The sequence below is a fragment of the Pan troglodytes genome, chromosome 11 (assembly GCF_028858775.2).
Source record: "Pan troglodytes isolate AG18354 chromosome 11, NHGRI_mPanTro3-v2.0_pri, whole genome shotgun sequence".
NCBI lineage: Eukaryota > Metazoa > Chordata > Mammalia > Primates > Hominidae > Pan > Pan troglodytes.
The window spans coordinates 23,946,961-23,963,798 of NC_072409.2; the positions used below are offsets into that span (position 1 = coordinate 23,946,961).

Consider the following 16,838-nt stretch of genomic DNA (forward strand, 5'->3'; position numbering starts at 1 on the left):
TGAGGTAGGGTGTGTGTGTGTATGTGTGTGTGTGTGTAGCACTATGAAGCTCCCCATTAGAATAAAAGCACAGGATTTTACTTAAATCTTATTTGGGGGATTGGGTGGGTGACGACGGACTCCAGGGCACACCTGGGTGTATCTTCCCATTTTGCCTAGGGATGGGAGAGCATAGAAGAGATTTTTCTCCAAGCCACTTCACATATGTATATTTTTAATTTCTATTTTGAGATTGTAGATCCAAATGCAGTTGTAAGAAATAATACATAGACATGCCATGTACCCTTCACCCAGTTTCTCCCGATGTTGACACGATGGCAACCAGGACATTGACATTGATACAATCCACCCACCTTACTCAGATTTCACCAGTTTTATATGCGCTCATTTGTATGTGTGTGTGCGAGCGTGGGGTGTACACTTTATATAATATTTCTGAAAGTGGCTTTTCCCTTGCAATGGAGACTGGGAAGGGGTCCAGCCTGATCCATCCCTGCCACGGAGTTGACTCCGGCAGACAGCAGTCTATGCTTGTATTCGTCTCTCGCACACAGTAGGTGGCCAACGACCGTCCACATAAACCCTGGAATTTGTCATGTCAGGGCGCGTGCAGGAGGGGAGCGCCACATTGTAAGGAAGAAAACCGAGACTGAAGTGCCCAGTATTTTGGAAGCAAAAATCAAACAAACAAAAAACTTGACGATTTCCCCCCGAATTGTGAATTAGCTAGCCGGCTAATTACTCCAAAGCGATCCTGGTGCCGGCCCTCGCTGCGACCGCCGAAGAGCGCTGTTTCTGAGCCCCGCTCCCGGCTCTGCCGGCGGGGTAGGGGACGCGGGGGCTCCTCCCACCCCTACCGCCGCGTTCACCCCTTTCTTCCCTGGGGCTGGACTGTTTCACCCCGTCTCCAGGCAACGGCCAGGCGCACCGGGCGGGACGTCATTTCCTGAGGAGTCCGGGGGGGAGGGGGCGGGCAGGAGGAGGGGCGAGGGGGCGGGGCCCGGGCCGGGCTGGCAACGAGACGGCGTCGGAACTCGCTGGAAGACTCGGCCCCGGTGGCTCAACAGTTCGCAAAGTCCGGGCTTGCGGCCGGGCGGCGCAGAGGCGCGGAGGCTCCCCGGGCGGCTGCATCCCGGGGCTGCCCCGGACATGCCCCGCACCCCTTGTCGGACGCCCGCGCCGCTTCACCGCCTGCCACTCTCCGGAGTGCTCTGGGACTAGAGCGCCCTCCGCCCCAACTTCTGACTTTGGGGTCCCCCAGCCCTAGGAACGGGCGCCCGGCTGGGGGAGCCCCGGGCATGGTGTGACGGGGCAGTCAGGTCAGCTTTGCGGCGCCCCCAAACTCCAGCCACCCGTCGTCTCCGTGCCCTCCAGAATGTAGCTGCTGACCCCGCGCCCCCCGGACTCCAGCAGCAGTCTCCGCCACCTCCGGGCCCCAGCAGCCAACTCTTGTGTCTCTCAGGAACCCGCCGACGTCTCCGCGTCCCCCGGATTCCAGGTTCGCGACCCCCGCCGTCTTCGCGCCTCCGGGACTCTAGCAGCGGTCTCCGCGACCCCCTAGGATCCAGCCACTGTACCCGTGCTCCCCAAACCCAGGCTCCAGCCGTCGTCTCCGCGCTCCCGGGGATCCAGCTGTCAAGCCAGTACCCGCGAGGACAGCGGCACCGCCCACACCCCGCGCGCTCAGAGCCCGGCCCGGCCTCGGCGTGGAGATGAACGCGCCGCTGGACGGCCTGTCGGTGAGCTCGTCCTCCACCGGCTCGCTGGGCTCGGCGGCCGGGGCGGGCGGCGGCGGGGGCGCGGGGCTGCGGTTACTGTCTGCCAACGTGCGCCAGCTGCACCAGGCGCTGACCGCGCTGCTGAGCGAGGCGGAGCGGGAGCAGTTCACCCACTGCCTGAACGCTTACCACGCGCGCCGCAACGTCTTCGACCTGGTCCGCACCTTGCGCGTGCTGCTGGATAGTCCGGTCAAGCGGCGCCTGCTGCCCATGCTTCGTCTGGTCATCCCGCGCTCCGACCAGCTGCTCTTCGACCAATACACGGCCGAGGGCCTCTACCTGCCCGCCACCACCCCCTACAGGCAGCCCGCCTGGGGCGGCCCCGACGGCGCGGGGCCAGGGGAGGTGCGCCTGGTGAGTTTGCGGCGTGCCAAGGCCCACGAGGGCTTGGGCTTCAGCATCCGTGGGGGCTCGGAGCACGGCGTGGGCATCTACGTGTCTCTGGTGGAACCAGGCTCTCTAGCTGAGAAGGAAGGACTGCGGGTCGGGGACCAGATTCTGCGCGTCAACGACAAATCCCTGGCCCGGGTGACCCACGCGGAGGCCGTCAAGGTAAGGCTGTGGTTTGGAGAGAGTCTGGGGCAGAGTATGGACAGAGTGGCACAGCTTTTTCAGTAACTCCATGCTGTGTGTCCTTAGGTGAATCACTTGGCCTTTCTGGGCTTTTTTTTTTTTTTTTTAAATACTTTAAAACAGGAATGTATAGCTTACAGAGCAAATAGCTCTCAGGCACTGGGAACGTAGTTCTGCACAGACATGGCCCTTGCCTTTGTGAGGCTTAAAGGCTAGTGCAGGCGATAGTAACAAATACTTGAGCAAATGTGTGGTTACAATGTGTGAATAGGGCTGTGGATTCTTATGAGCATTAAAAGAGATAAAATCTCTGCTTGGCATAATTAGGTGGCCTTTGCTACTGCCATTCTGTGGTTTTTTGTTTTTTGTTTTTCCCTGAAACAAAGTTTTGTTAGCTCTTAAGTGGCCTGAGGAGGCCGTTTGTGTGATCCACAGTGCACTGACTTGACGCTGCTGTTTTTGGACCAGGTTGTGTATCCTGAAGCAAGTCACTTGCCCTCTCAGGACCTCTTGTTCTCCACTTGGAAAATGGGGCCACTGGACCAAATAAGCGGTCCCTAACCTTTTTGGAAATGAGACTCCTGCCTGAATGTAAAAAATAAATTCCCTAGCCCCTGAGAGTGTTTGTCCTTTCTGCCATCTGTTAATTGAGAAATATAACCTCATGACAACAGGCTTCCAGGGATTTAATCATGCTTTTTAAAGGAGTGTGTGTGCTTACTGATCTACAGCCCAGGGCTACTGAAAACCAGTTGGAGTATGATGGATAGTGTTGGGTCCAGGGTGGATTCATGGATCCTTTGCAGGCATTTTTCCCCCTTCCCCCCTCCCCCGACCTCTTTTGCGTACAAGAAGTGAAGAGTTTGGGGGAAAAGGGACACATGCTCTGCTTCTGCAGAGAAATGCTTCTCAGGGGGTTGGACTGTTCTGTAAACCCCCACTCCCCGCCAGCGCAGGTGTTTTGAACTCCAGCTGAGGGCCTGCTGGCTGCTGGGAAACTCCTAGGCAGCAGAGGCCCACGACTACTTCCTCCTGAGTGCCGTTCAGTGGCCTGTGTCCAGGTGAGTCTTGAGCCGTCTCCCTGGCTGTGCACCTGATGGTGGCTTCCCTCATTTGCTTCCCAGCCCATCGACCCCTTTGGAGGAAGCCCTTGAGGCTTTCAGAAACTTCTTTGCAGCTTCTGGAAAAAGGCCGATCGGTTTATACTGCATCAGTGTGCAGTGGGCAAAGCTCGTTGTGAGTTTCCATGCAACAATTCCTCTTCCCCCTCTATCAATCTTTTCCCTTTGTTTAGCATTCCATATATTTATAAAGAAGTAGTCCACTAGCCTTGGCCTTAAAAGGTCTGGAGTTCCCAGATGATAAATTTATGCACTAAAGATACTTGAGGCAAATGATCATTTGTAAATGGGGATTCAGTTTTAGTGGCAATTTAAAAAGACTTGGGTAACTTAACGGTCACAAGGTGATAAGGTGATATGCTTTGGAAAGGCTGTCAGTTACCTTGGGCATTCAAAACGCAGACTGTCCCTTCAATTTGCACCCCAGACTCAGCTGTGCCATAAAGGTCAAGCTGCTTGGCTGTGAGTTTCAGTTTACCAGCAGTGCTCCCCGCCTGCCACCCCCGCCTTCCCCCACCACCATTTCATTGAGCCCGCTCCAGATCTTCTCTCTGAATCTCCCTCAATAACACCATGGTGCTGTTAAACTGTGACTCAGAGCAGCACCAGCCTTTAGCTTGTTTGTTTACTCTTGCTGCTTCCAGAGTAAAACCTAAACTCTCCATGTCGTAGTTTTTGAAGCCTGAGAATAAACCCTTGCCGGCAAGGGAGAGGTTGATAGGAGCAGAGCTGTCCTTTAAGTGTGGGAGCCTGTGGCGCAGGAGCCTGTGTGAGCTGAGCAGCTCTGTCTCTTGACTGTCATTTTCCCAACAGAGGTGGCTACTTTGGCAAAATGAGCTCTTGCCCCAGGGTCACCCCACTTCTAGCCATGGCGGGACACATAACCTGCCTGACGTGGACCCTTTGGACCCTTCAGAAGCAACAGGCAAAATGATGGCTGCTTTGTGTTACATTAACCCCAGGAGGAAAAGAGGACAGACTTTTCTTTGGTGGGTGGAATTTAAAACGGAGGAGGCGGAACTTCTTCCCCGAGGCCATGGCACTCCTCGTGTAGTTTCAGGGACAGTTTAAAAGAACACCTGGAGAACTGTTGACACATTTCCACAAAATTAAGAGCGAAAAGCCCCTTAACTGAAAGCTGAAAGAGGCCCCAGCTTTTCTACTAGGCACAGACTGCCCTTAACCAGGATTTCTCCACGGGGAGCCGTTCTTTGTATACTGCAGTGCTGCGAGTCACCATGTCGGGGATTTTATGGTAAAAGTACATTACTGTTAACTGGACTTCAGACTTCATTCAAATTTCACCAGTTTTTCTGCGTGTGTCCTTATTTTATTCTAGGATACCACATTGCATTTAGTAGAAGATGTGTTTTCAGTCTTAACAATATTTTTTTCCTGCGATGGAAGGTGGGGTGAGGGGGAGGAGATCCTCTGAGCTTCCCAAACGGAGAGATTCAGTGTGTGTGTGTGTGTGTGTGTGTGTGTGTGTGTGTGTGTGTAATAAAAATTAAATTACATTTTAGGAATCAAGTTACCTAATAATTTATGAATAAAGGAATGTTGCAGCTTTTTAAAGAGTGGGTCGAGCAAAGTTTTTTCCACTTCTCTTTCTGATTAATCAAGCATCCATTGTTACCTGAAGCAGTTCAGTGAGGATTTGATCCTGTATCCATTGGGGCTTCCACCCCTCTCTTGAAACCCATTTACAAAATCAGCAGTGACAGGTCCAGATAAGGTAAGCCATGGACTATTTGCAATTATGTTGAAATGTTTGATTTTTGAAAAAATATCTTGAACAGGAGCCAAACTAATAATAATAAAAAAGTAGACCTTTCAAAGGTTTTTAGCCAAATATGCTTGATAAATTGGCCAGAGAGTCCACAGACCAGGGATGCTGCCTTAGGCCCTGCTGCATACTTCCTGTGTGACCTTGGGCAAGTCACTGACCCTCTCTGGGTTCCAGGGTGGATGGGCCAGGAGCTGTCCAAGATCCCTTCCAGCTTGGACAGTCTGTGATTTGCTTGGTATGTGCTACACAGGAGGCATTTAGAATGTCTAATCTGATGTTTTCTTGTTCTTTTGAAATTGCTTTCATTTAAGGCAGAATAAGGAAAGTTGGCTAAGGATTGGGAGATGAGGATCTTGGCACTCTTGTGTAGCATCCTACTATATCAGGAAATTAATGGGTTATACACTGTACTGACGAGAGCTTGACTGCTGTCTCTTGACCCACAAACACCAACCCTGGTGCTGTTTCGGAGCAAATGAGGAAACAATAGGATTCTGGCACAAACAGCACCGCCCTGGGAGCATTCAAAATCAAATTCACTTGCTCACTTGCCTTCTGAATCTCCTGGTTATGCGGGTAGCAGAACACAGGGTAGCGGGGTACTGCTGGGATATGTGCATATATGTGTGTGTTTCATCTCAATAAAAATTAAACGGCTTCCTTATGGCCTCAGCACCCCCATGGGTGGATTCAAGGAGCGTATTAGAATTGAAATATTCCAGAAGTTAAAAACGGTAATTTCATTTAATTAGAGTGATTGCACCCTCCCTCCCTTTGCATAATAACCTGGAAAGAATCTGTCCATGTTAATATAAGACATTATATTTAGTCCAGCACGTTCTAAATGACACAATTGTCCTTTTCCCATTGTGCATGGTTAGCTGAAGCCATTGCGAATTATTACCTCTTCCAACTTTATGTCTGAAATGTAGCTTCTGCCCCGGTCTCGTTCCTGTGTCCAGTTTGGAAACCGTGGCACCATGGCGTGCACAGACCTTCCTCTGGCCCTGTTTTCACTCTTGGGTCCTGTGAGTCCTGCCAGCAATGACATGTAGAAAAGCTCACTTATTAATAAGCCCATTATTGAGTAGATTTGTGGCTGCTGCATATCCATTTCTTTAATTTAGTCTTGTATATTTAGTAGGCTCAAGCTGACGCTCAAGGTTTTAGAAAATTTAATGCCTAGGTAGGACAAAATCCTCTTTCATCTGGTTATTTACTCTTTAAATCAAAGAAGCATTTTGTAGGATGGAAGAGAATGCCCTTAAAAAAAATCGGTATTTTTATAGAAAATTCTTGCCTCCTGACTTGAAGCTGGACATGAAAGAGATATAGAACCACACCAGCGCTAGTGTCTTGTTTTCCTGTCATTCTCCTCTGCTGACAAACCCAGCGTTGTTTATTACTTGCCATCAATTCATCAGTTGGTTGGAGCTGCAAAGATAAGTGTGATTCTTTAACCCCCCGACCAATTGGATTGTGCGTGTGTTGCTGCTTTCCAACTCTGCCTGCCGGCAGCCGCACCGGCGGTACACAGCCTGCCTGCACCTGTCAGCGCCTGCAGCCCCTCGCTCATGTGCCTGACTGCTCAAGCTTGAAGCACATGTACAGTCTCCTCAGAGTCATAATCCCCCCTCCATCCTGCAAAGGGCTTTGCACCGAAGCAGGCGTCCATAGGGGATTAGGCTCCAACTGGTGATTTCTTGCAAGGTTCTTTTATGACCTGGAAGGGAAGCCTTTGGTTTACCCTTCTCAGGGACCCCAGACTAATCCTCAGCCAGGACCAGCGAATCTGATTGGAAAGAATGACATTAAATGGCTGGAGGTATCTGGAGGTTGAAATACAAATCTTTCAAAACTGACTTCTTTTTTAAATTCCTGAGGAAGAATCTGATATTAACTCTGAACTCACGCAGACTTCTAATCATGCCCCAGGGTAGGGGTGATTTTTAAGATTTTGTGCTGCTGACATTGGCCTTTTACTGTTAAAGCCTGGCAAGCGGAAAGGGTGCAGAGAATAGGAATCACTCTCTCTCCATTCTTTTTCCGTGCGTTCCTGATGTCAGCTGCAGGAAGCAGCATCATGGGGCAAGTGCACTTGTGGTTATTTATTTTTTCAATAGACTATTTATTAAAGCAGTTTTCGGTTCACAGCAAAATTGAACAGAAGATACAGAGATTTCCCATATAGTGGACACATGCTAGCCGCCCCCATTATCAACAATTGATGAACCTACATTGACACATCATTGTCACCTGGAGTATGTAATTTACATTGCACTTGCACTTTACTTTATTGGAAGCCTGTTGGGAACAGGGGAGACTGACATTAACGATTACCTACTGTGTGCTGGGTGCTTTGTCCCTCCTGTTCCCTTTAACCTTCCCCAGGGGAGGCAGGCAGGCGAGGAGGGTCATGCTCAAGGAGATGGAACTGGGGAGCTCAAGGTCCCCATTGGGATTAGGAACCAAGTGGCCTCCCTGCTTGGACCCCAGCCCAAGGATTTTGTAGTCAGCCTCCTGGAAGACAATGCCAGCCAGTCCCCTTACTAGAAAGTGTGGCAGATGTCACATTTTGTACTTGACATTTGAGGGCCTTTTAAGAACCACCCAGAGACTTCACCTTACTAAGGTCGGGGGGCGGTCTGAGACCTACATATCAAGGGAGAGTGGTGTATTTCAGCCTGTTCCATCGTCGAGTAGAGACATGCATCCATACATTCTCTGAGCAGTGCTTACCACACACAGGCCTGTGGCTGATACTTAGACATCAGAGATGAATAGGACATGACCTCTGTCCTTGGGGGATAGAGACCCATCCGTGGCCACAGGTCACCCAGCATTTACAGTGCTGTGACATTCTCATGCTTCTGCATCCCTACCACCCTCTCTGAAGTAGTACCCCTACCTGCCCACTCCTCTATCCTTTTGCCTGGCTTTAGTGTCCTGCAGCCCATTTGTCACTACTAAAAGGAAATTTCTTTATGTCTTTTTATGGTCTGCCTCCCCCATTACAAGTTTGCTCCAGGATAACCAAGATTTGATCTGCCTTGCTCATTCACGCATCCCCAGCTCCCGGCACACAGTAGGTGCTTTAATATATAAATAAATATTTGCCGAATGAATGGAATGATCTTGCTCCTAATCCAGCGCTAGTGAATTCAGAATTCCCCAGCTCCTGAGAGTGAGATCTGAAGGAAGTCTGTGTATGGCAGTGTTGTGGGTGCTAGACAAAAATGTGTGCTTTACCACCAAGCTGGCTTTGTGGCCGTGGGCAGTTCACGTGACATCTCTGAACCTCAGTCTTTGGAGCTGTGAAATGGGCATAACTACCTCCCACCTGCCTCCTTCCCAGGTGGCTGTGGGGAGCAAATGACTACTAGGTGTGGCAACATTTGGAACCCTCTGCTATTTCAGTGTAAGACCTTTAAAAAAAAATGTGGTCTGTGCCTGGATACTCAATGGCTTTTCTCCTCCCCTGAAGCCCAGAGCCACTCTACAAGACCCTTTCAGCTAGTTCATTTGTCACTTTGCTCTTAATTTTCAAACCGCATCCCCAGAAGTGAGTTATTTCAGCAGCCTGATTGTGTCTTTGATTCCAAAATAGAATTATGTATGCATTCTGAAGCAATCAATGAACCAATTTTGGGTGAGATATATCTTCTGGCTTTTGGGCTTCTTTCTTTTTTTTTTTCTTTTTCTTTCTTTTTTTTTTTTTAAAACAAAAAACAAAAACTGTTCAGGTTTCTAGAAACCCAGCATTTTGGGTGAAGGCCAAGTTTCCAGTAACCACACATAGGCTTAAAAGCTGCTTTATTCTCTGAGCATGCATAAATGGATTTATTTTTTCTTCCTTTACAGTCCCAGCACCTTTGGCTCCTTCCCCGTTTGAGAATTTGTGTTCCTTTTGCTAAATTGGCTGTGGCTTTGCTTCAGTTAGCAGCCAGTTTCGTCATGATTTTTTTTCTCTCCACCTGAGTTTCCTAATATCAGCATCCTCTCAACTCTGTATGCAAAGCAAATATATCAGCCTTCCATAAACAGGTCCCCAAATGTCCTCTTTCCTGGATTCTAAAGCTGTAGGCTGCAGGGAAGAACAGAGTAAAATGATGTAAAAAAGGATATTCCCAAATACCTGTGTGTTAGAGCCTTAGAAGTGGTAATTTACAATGTTAGCTTGCTTAGGAATTAACAAACTCCCCAGCCAGGCCTTAACCATGCTAAAGTTTGGGAAACACTGTCTTCCTTTAGGATTCCTCCATCCCCAACACTGTTTATCCCCATAAAGACTTGACCAGAGAGGTGAACCTTTCCTGTCCCCATCCTTAACTATCTTGCAGCAAGATTCCACTTGTGTAAGGTCAACTGACATACTGGAAAATCTGAGGAAGGGTGGTATGTACCCAAGAGGTTAGAGATGGGTTTTGGAGATGGACCTGGGTTCATCTGACAGTGTAACTTGGCTGTGACCTTGGGCAGGTCCCTTTGCCTTTCTGTTACTCAGATATCCTACCACCAAACCTGGCCCATAGTCCTCACAAACATGTCATTGTTGCTGTTGAACATCAAAAGTCTGGAAAATATGGCAGTGGAGGTCCCGCTGCAAGCATTGTAATGAAAAATGGTATGGACTGCCTTCGCTTGTCTTTGAAAGTCTTCTGTTATGCCTGCTTAGTTTTTTTGTTTGTTTGGTTGATTGGATTTTTTTAGGTGGCATTGGAAGAAAATACTGGACTCAGGGCCCATGTGATCCACTGTAGCTGTTTGAATTGCAGAGTCATTTACTGAATGTAGTCAATATCCCCACATAGACAGAGTTTCTTTAAAAATGTAATTGCTCCTATCTGACTTTTGGCATCGGCATTTTTGCTTTATAGCAGTAATAAAGCCTGGTGGTTGAATAGAATTTTGTGTCCCCCCACCGTCCCTTCTGATTATCTGTGAGGCCTTATAACAATGTGGGTGGCATACCAGACAGTTGCATGACCCACAGTGTGACAGCATTGTCCCCTGGATCAGCTGCATCCATAACTTCGTTTCCCAGCAACCTTCCCTGATGGCCTCCCCAGGGACCCTGATGAGGAGGGAGAGGAGGTGGCTGTTTTTAGAGCCCATTAAAGCAATTAATGTAGGTGAAATTGGTGATTTGTTAACATGGGCTTTTGCACTTAAAAAAAAAAACCCTGTAATTTATTTGAGCTACATCTGAAAAGGTGTACAAAGTCTCATTAAGAGGTTTCTGATTAAGAAAAGAAACGTGGTCCAGCTTTCAGAAATTAACCTCCCATGTGGATAGGAAAACTTTGAAAGTCAGGGGAGGGATTTTCCTTCTGCCATGTCCATCCTCCTGTCCCTGGACGGAGGGGTGGCATCCTTTGTAGTGTTTGGACCCAGTGTACCCTTTTCCTTTTCTTCATCTCTTTCCTTCTGCCTCCCTCCTCTTTCTCTTTAGAGAATCATACATTTCTCCCAAATTTTCCCTGACTCTCTTGAGCCCCTCTCCTCCTGCAAGTCCTTCCAATCCTGAGATTTTTAAGTCTGCTTCTCAGGTCCATATACATGTACAGCTCTCCCTCAAATTCCTCTTTCCCCAAATGTCTGCATATCCACCCATCTTCTAGCCTTGTTGTCTCTGCACGGGATCTGTGCCTCCTTTTAGTGTATTTATCTATTTTTTAATTGCCTTCTCGTTGTGCTTTCTCTCGCTCTTAAATTGTGGATATTTCCCCTGCTCTTGTTCCCCACTTTCTCCCACTTGAGTATTGCACCAGCCCCAGGGAGGCTGGACTCTCCAGGCTTTACTTCTTTCCAGCACTTCTCAGACCACACCTCCCTCTTCCCCGTCACCACCATCGCCACCAGCACTGCCGAACTGTAGCATCCTCCTGGCCAGCCTTTCTGTCTCCTGTCTTGCTCGTCTGCCCACCGGTCTGATGTCCATCCTGGTGACCGGGTACACTCTCTAAATACATATCTCATCAAGCTGTGCCCTGCCTACAACCCTGCTCTTGAGCTGGGAGCCTGCAGGGCAGACGCCAAGCTCCTCAACCTGGTGTTTGGGCTGCCCATGCTCTGATCTTTACCAGCAGTCCTGTTCCCCAAGTTGTGTCCACTCTTGGCCAAGCAAGCAACATACCCTCCTCTGAAGCAAGGCTTTCACTCTCTCCACCTGTTGACACCACTTATCCTGTTAGGTGCAACCTCAGTACGTCCTCTCCAGAGGACCTGCCTGCTCACCTCTGCCGCTGTCCCCATCCTGAGGAGCCTGCTCTTCTCTCCTGAAACCCGCCCCCCCCAGCCCCCAGTGTCATGGCCTTTCTCACTTCTGTCATGACACAGATAATGCATTTCTTGGTGTTTTCTTTTCTTTGTTGCTCATTGTATGATAATAACCTTTGATAGAGGGCTTAGAATGAGCCAGACACTGTTTTCAATGTATGTGTATAAACTCACTTAAGCCTCATAATCACCCTGTGAAGTTAAAGTAGGTATCATTTTCATCACTTTGTTTTCCAAAATCGCCAAGAGTTTGTCACTTGCCAGTCATCCCAAAGGTGGAAAGTGACAGAGCCAGGATTTACACCTAGGTTTTGTTGACTTGAGGGATTGCGTCTTTGCCCCAACAGCAGAGAGAAGGGATGCCCCACAGTGCTCGAGCCTGAGCTCCGAAGCCCTGGGTTTCCAAGACTGGCTCTGCCACTTTCTAGCTGTGGGGCCTTGAACCAGCTTCCTAACCTCTCTGATTCTCAGATTCCTCTTCAGTGAAATTGTGATGGGAATAATAGTAAAGTAGCAGACAAGTTACTTACCTTCTCTGTTCAGGTTTCCTCATCTCTAAAATGGGGATACTGAAGATTATGCAGACAATGTGTTAAAGCACTGGGTGCATCTATTGGTCTGAACATTTGATGATCATTTACCATGTTCAAACTCCTGTGTTGGGATCTGTTTTCCTACCAGATGCTGCTCTTCCTGGCAATGTAGAAGGTACAAAACAGATAACACGCACAAGATGTTTACAGTACTTAGCGCACTAAAAAATATCACCACCACTGGGAATCTTCTGTGACATCACAAGCTCTGTGTGGGTTTCATGTAAATCCCCCACTGACACTTCACCATACCCCCCCGGGAGAGGACTCTGAGAATTGGAAGAGGAGGTGACCCATCACGGGCACACAGTCAGGGGCACACAGTCAGGGGTGGTGGGACTAGGATTTGAACCCAGGTATTCTGGCCTCCAAAGTGCATGCTCATTGCCAGGGCTCTCGGCTGGCTGCTAACAGAGAAGCACGGCATACAGCCCAGCGTGGTGCTGGCAAGAGCAGGAGTTCAGTAAATGTGCGTTTCCTCCCTGAGTTTTTTCCTTGTGGAAATGGCTTTGTAGCTATTTGATGAGAAAACCTAGGCTGCAGCTTCCCTGTTCTCCCCTGGGCACACTGTATGCATTTTATTGACTAGATTTCAGGGACAGAGGTGGCGTTGGGCACTTTTTCCTTTTTGTTTTTTTCCCTTTTCCTCTCTCTTATCTCTCTCACCGTGCCTTGACCTTTGTCAGGTTTTCATTTTGTACGTTGTCTGTGGAAATTCCCTGATAGATAACTGGTGACTTGTGAAATTATCTCATTGAATGGTGGAGTCTCTGAATTTGTCTACACTGCCTGATCAGCACACTTCAAGGATGAGAGGAGGGTCTCTCTCCTGGGCCTCATGTGAAAGGCTGGTGGTCATTAACTCTGCTGTCACAGACTGGACAAGTTAAAGGGGCATTTTGTTTGGTCATAGGAAACAAATGGAATAGAGGAATTTGTCTAGGCTGTTAAATAAAACGTTTTTTCTCCCCACCCCCCCACCCCCACTTTTTTTTTTTTTTTTTTTTTTTTTAAAGATAGGGTCTTATTCTGTTGGCCAGGCTGGAGTGCAGTGGCGCGATAACAGCTCTCTGCAGCTTTGAACTCCTGGGCTCAAGTGATCTGCTTGCCTCAGCCTCCCAAGTAGCTGGGACTACAGGTGTGCACCACCACACCTGGCTAATTGTGTTTATTTTTGGTAGAGATGAGGTCTCACTGTGTCGCCCAGGCTGGTCTCAAACTTCTGGGCTCAAACAATTCTCCTACCTCGGCCTCTCAAAACACTGAGATTACAGGCGTGAGCCACTGTGCCGGGCCTCTTTATTTTAATTACCTAACATATATGGACTTAATTGTTTTTCTCTTTTTGAGATAGGGCCTTGCTCAGTCACCCGGGCTGGAGTGCTGTGGTGCGATCCTGGCTCACTGCAGCCTCAACTTTCCAAGCTCAAGCAATTCTCCTGCCTCAGCCTCCCGAGTAGCTGGGACTACAGGCTTGCGCCACCATGCCCAGTGTGGTGTGTATATATATTTGTGTGTGTGTGTTTATTTTTTTTTCTTTTGTAGACGTGGGGTTTCACCATGTTGCGCAGGCTGGTCATGAGCTCCTGGGCTCAAGCAATCCACCCACCTCCGCCTCCCAAACTGCTGGGACTACAGGTGTGAGTCACCACGCTGAGCCTGGACTTAATTTTTAAAACTTGAAAACTTCAGAAAAATGCCAAAAGACCCTCCCCAAGTCAGTAATAATTGTACCCACTCACCTGCCAGAAATAATCACTATTGACAATTAGAATACCCTGTGTGCATCTGTGTATGCATTTATATTGGGAATTCTTCTCAAAGCTGCCATTCTGAGCATCGTTATCTAGCCTATTCGTTACACCAAGCGATGTATGATGACTGTGTTCCCACCTTGATAAATGTTTCTACACTGTGATTTTTTAATGATTGCATAATATATCGTAGTGAAGAGGTACATGATTTATTTAACTAATTTCTTCTTGTTAGACAGTTTGTTTTTTAATATTATCCATATTGCTGCTTTAGACATCCCTGCACATTCATCTTTAAGCACATTTCTAATAATTCCTTGGGCTGTCTTTCTAAAGGTGGCATTGGCTCGGGGGAGAGGCGCAATTTTAAAGCTTCTGATTAACTGTTGCCAGACTGCCCCGGGACGGAATTTGTTTTGTATATTCCCTCCCAGCAGCGTTTAACAGCAGTTGATGCTCTTCATTTTTCTCCAGCCATGCCGACACTGGGTATTATATTTCTTTTCCATTTTTATCAATCTCTTAGACAAAAAGGTATCCTGTTTTAATTTACATAACTTAAATAGTGAAGTTAAGCTCTTTTTTTTTTTTTCAAATTACAAAGCTACTTTTAATACTTTGGGGTGAGCGCCACAGGAATAAAAAACACTGGGAAGGGGTAACCTTGTCACCCCGGGAGTGAGCCAGGAGGAGAGAGGCCACCTGATGGGGGAAGGAAGCACAAAAGGGACCCGCTGCAGACTCAGGGCACAGGGAAGCCATCAGGGCTGGGACTTGTGGGCCCTGCAGGAGGAGACGCGGGCATGGTGGGACTGGCTCCAGGCACTCAGGCAAAGGGCGGGAGGGTTGGACACGAAGCACAAAGCTACTTGGGTTCCTGCTGCTTCTCGTTTGCCTTTTTCTCCTTCTGCTGCATGATCTCCGAGTCCCTCTGCTTGCGGGTGGCGGCAGAAAGCCTGTCATCTTGGTGCTTTCCCTTAACCGAGGCGCGCTCTGCTTTTTCATACTCTTCTGGTGGGGAGCTCTTGCTGGTTACCACAGGTCATGGTGATGGCAGCGGCTCCGACCTGCCTCCGTTGCATCCCCTCATTCTGTCCCATGTTGCAGTGAAGTTAAACTCTTTTACATGTTTATTGTTTGTGTGTGTGTTCATGTATTTACACGTATATATTTCGTGCATAACTGACTGATATCCTATGCCCATTTATCACAAGAGTTTTGCATTTCAGTGTCATCAAATCTATCATTATTTTTCAGACATCGGCTGAGTAGGTTTTTAGGAAATGGCTGATTAATCCACCTTGAATTCAGATTTTTCATCTGAGCTTGAATTAAATTGGAAGCCCATCACCTTTTCAACTGAGAATTGTCAGAAAGTGATGAGGCACAGGGCTATCAAGAGTCTGGGAGGAGACTAAATCCCATCAACGTATCTATTCATGGAATGAGAAAACGATATGGATATAAACAGATATTCCTGATGGATCTCTGTGCTTCGGACATCGATCCCAGACAACAAAATGCGCCATTGCAAACCCATTGGGGCTCATCTTGAGTGAATATATTTATGACTCTGAGAATCTTGTTCTTCCTTAAAGAAAAAAAAAAGAATAAACAGACAAAACTTAAAAGAACATTTATAAAGCAATTTACTTAAATTATAACAGACTAAAAGCCAGGCTTTGAGGATAATTGAAGAATTGCATTAAAGAGGAATCAATATCTTTCTGGAATCTGTTCTGTCCTTATGAGTTGTTTTGCAAAGGGGTGGACAGCCTATCTGTCACTTTGTTGCAAATTTCTTGTAGCATTCTTCCCAAGGTCAGGATTTTATCCCTCTCTTTGAAGGTTTATGTTTTTTTCTTTTCACACAGCCTTAACTCATCCAGACATTTAGAAGCAATGACAGTGGAGAGCAGGGACTTTAAAATGTCAGGTCTTTCTTCCAGCCTCTGAGATCCCGGCATTCCCAGCATGGAAGCAAAGGTTTCCTTCTGCATCCTTACATTGAACCCTCAGAGAAGGTCAAACTCTTAAAGAAAAGAGGGTGGAAGGAATGAACAGTTGGTTTTTATATCTTTTTTTAAAAAAACTTTTTCTTTAAATGTTCTTCTTTCCTTAAATACTCTCCTATCCAGCCGTTGGTTTTTAAAAACCTACTTCGTGAGGCCCAAATTAAAGGCATATTTAAATAGCATTAAAGAAAACCAGAAAAGGGGAGAAGACACCCACGTTCCCATCCTTCTAACTGGACATCGTACATTTCTCTGCCATCTCCCCTGGCCTTTATCCTTGTGTATTCACATTTCCTCAATTGTCGAATCACCTGCTTCCTTGCATTTCTTTTTGACGTATGTTGTCATTTCATTTAATGATCCTTATGTTGAGCTGCATTTCAGGGATGGGGTCTTGGATGAGTTCACACCAATGCTCTGTGGTCCACTCGATTTACCCTGGGATGCAGCAGCTCAAGGAAGCAAGATGGCCGCACAGAGCCGGAGCAGATGGACCATGTCGTGGCATGGCTGTGTCGCGGGTCCTGGCTCCCTGATGAGCACACAGATGCTGAGGATGCTACTGTGAAGCCACAGTTCTTTGAGAAACAGAATTCTTACCTCACCATTGCCCAGTTATGTCATCATTCCAAAATAATGTAAGAATAACAATTTTTGGACTTTTGTTTAAGAGAATGTTTACAAATGACATGTGTTCTTAGACCAAACTCAGTAGCTGCAGAGCCTTTCTATAGAGTGGAGGGAGAGAGGTAGGAGGAGAAAGCAGAATGATTGCCCAAGCATCTGTAAAAAGGATCTCCATCTCCAGCTGCATAGAAAAGGTATCTAATTCTAGAAATGTGCTTCGATTTTAGTGTTTATTCACTCAGCAGTGGTTTTATTGAGCATCTACCATGTGAATGGTGTAGTTTAACCCCCTCTTTAAACTTTACATAT

General features: G+C 47.5%; 1 protein-coding gene and 1 pseudogene across 8 annotated transcripts in view; one reads left to right on the forward strand and one right to left on the reverse strand.

The window, feature by feature from the left end:
* The first annotated feature begins 208 nt into the window (after positions 1 to 208).
* The window catches only part of WHRN (whirlin), a 105,041-nt gene continuing 88,411 nt past the window's right edge, over positions 209 to 16,838 (forward strand). For 6 of the 8 annotated variants that reach the window (XM_063787563.1, XM_016961520.4, XM_016961522.4 and 3 more), the window contains exon 1: positions 209 to 2,330. In XM_063787563.1, coding sequence (XP_063643633.1) covers positions 1,713 to 2,330 — 618 coding nt within the window. In that variant the 5' untranslated portion in view covers positions 209 to 1,712. Of the gene's footprint in view, positions 2,331 to 15,259; positions 16,541 to 16,838 lie in introns of those variants that run through there. The other 2 variants (XM_054659012.2, XM_063787565.1) reach the window with 2 other exon arrangements.
* Positions 14,687 to 14,933, reverse strand: LOC107976756 (small EDRK-rich factor 2-like; annotated as a pseudogene).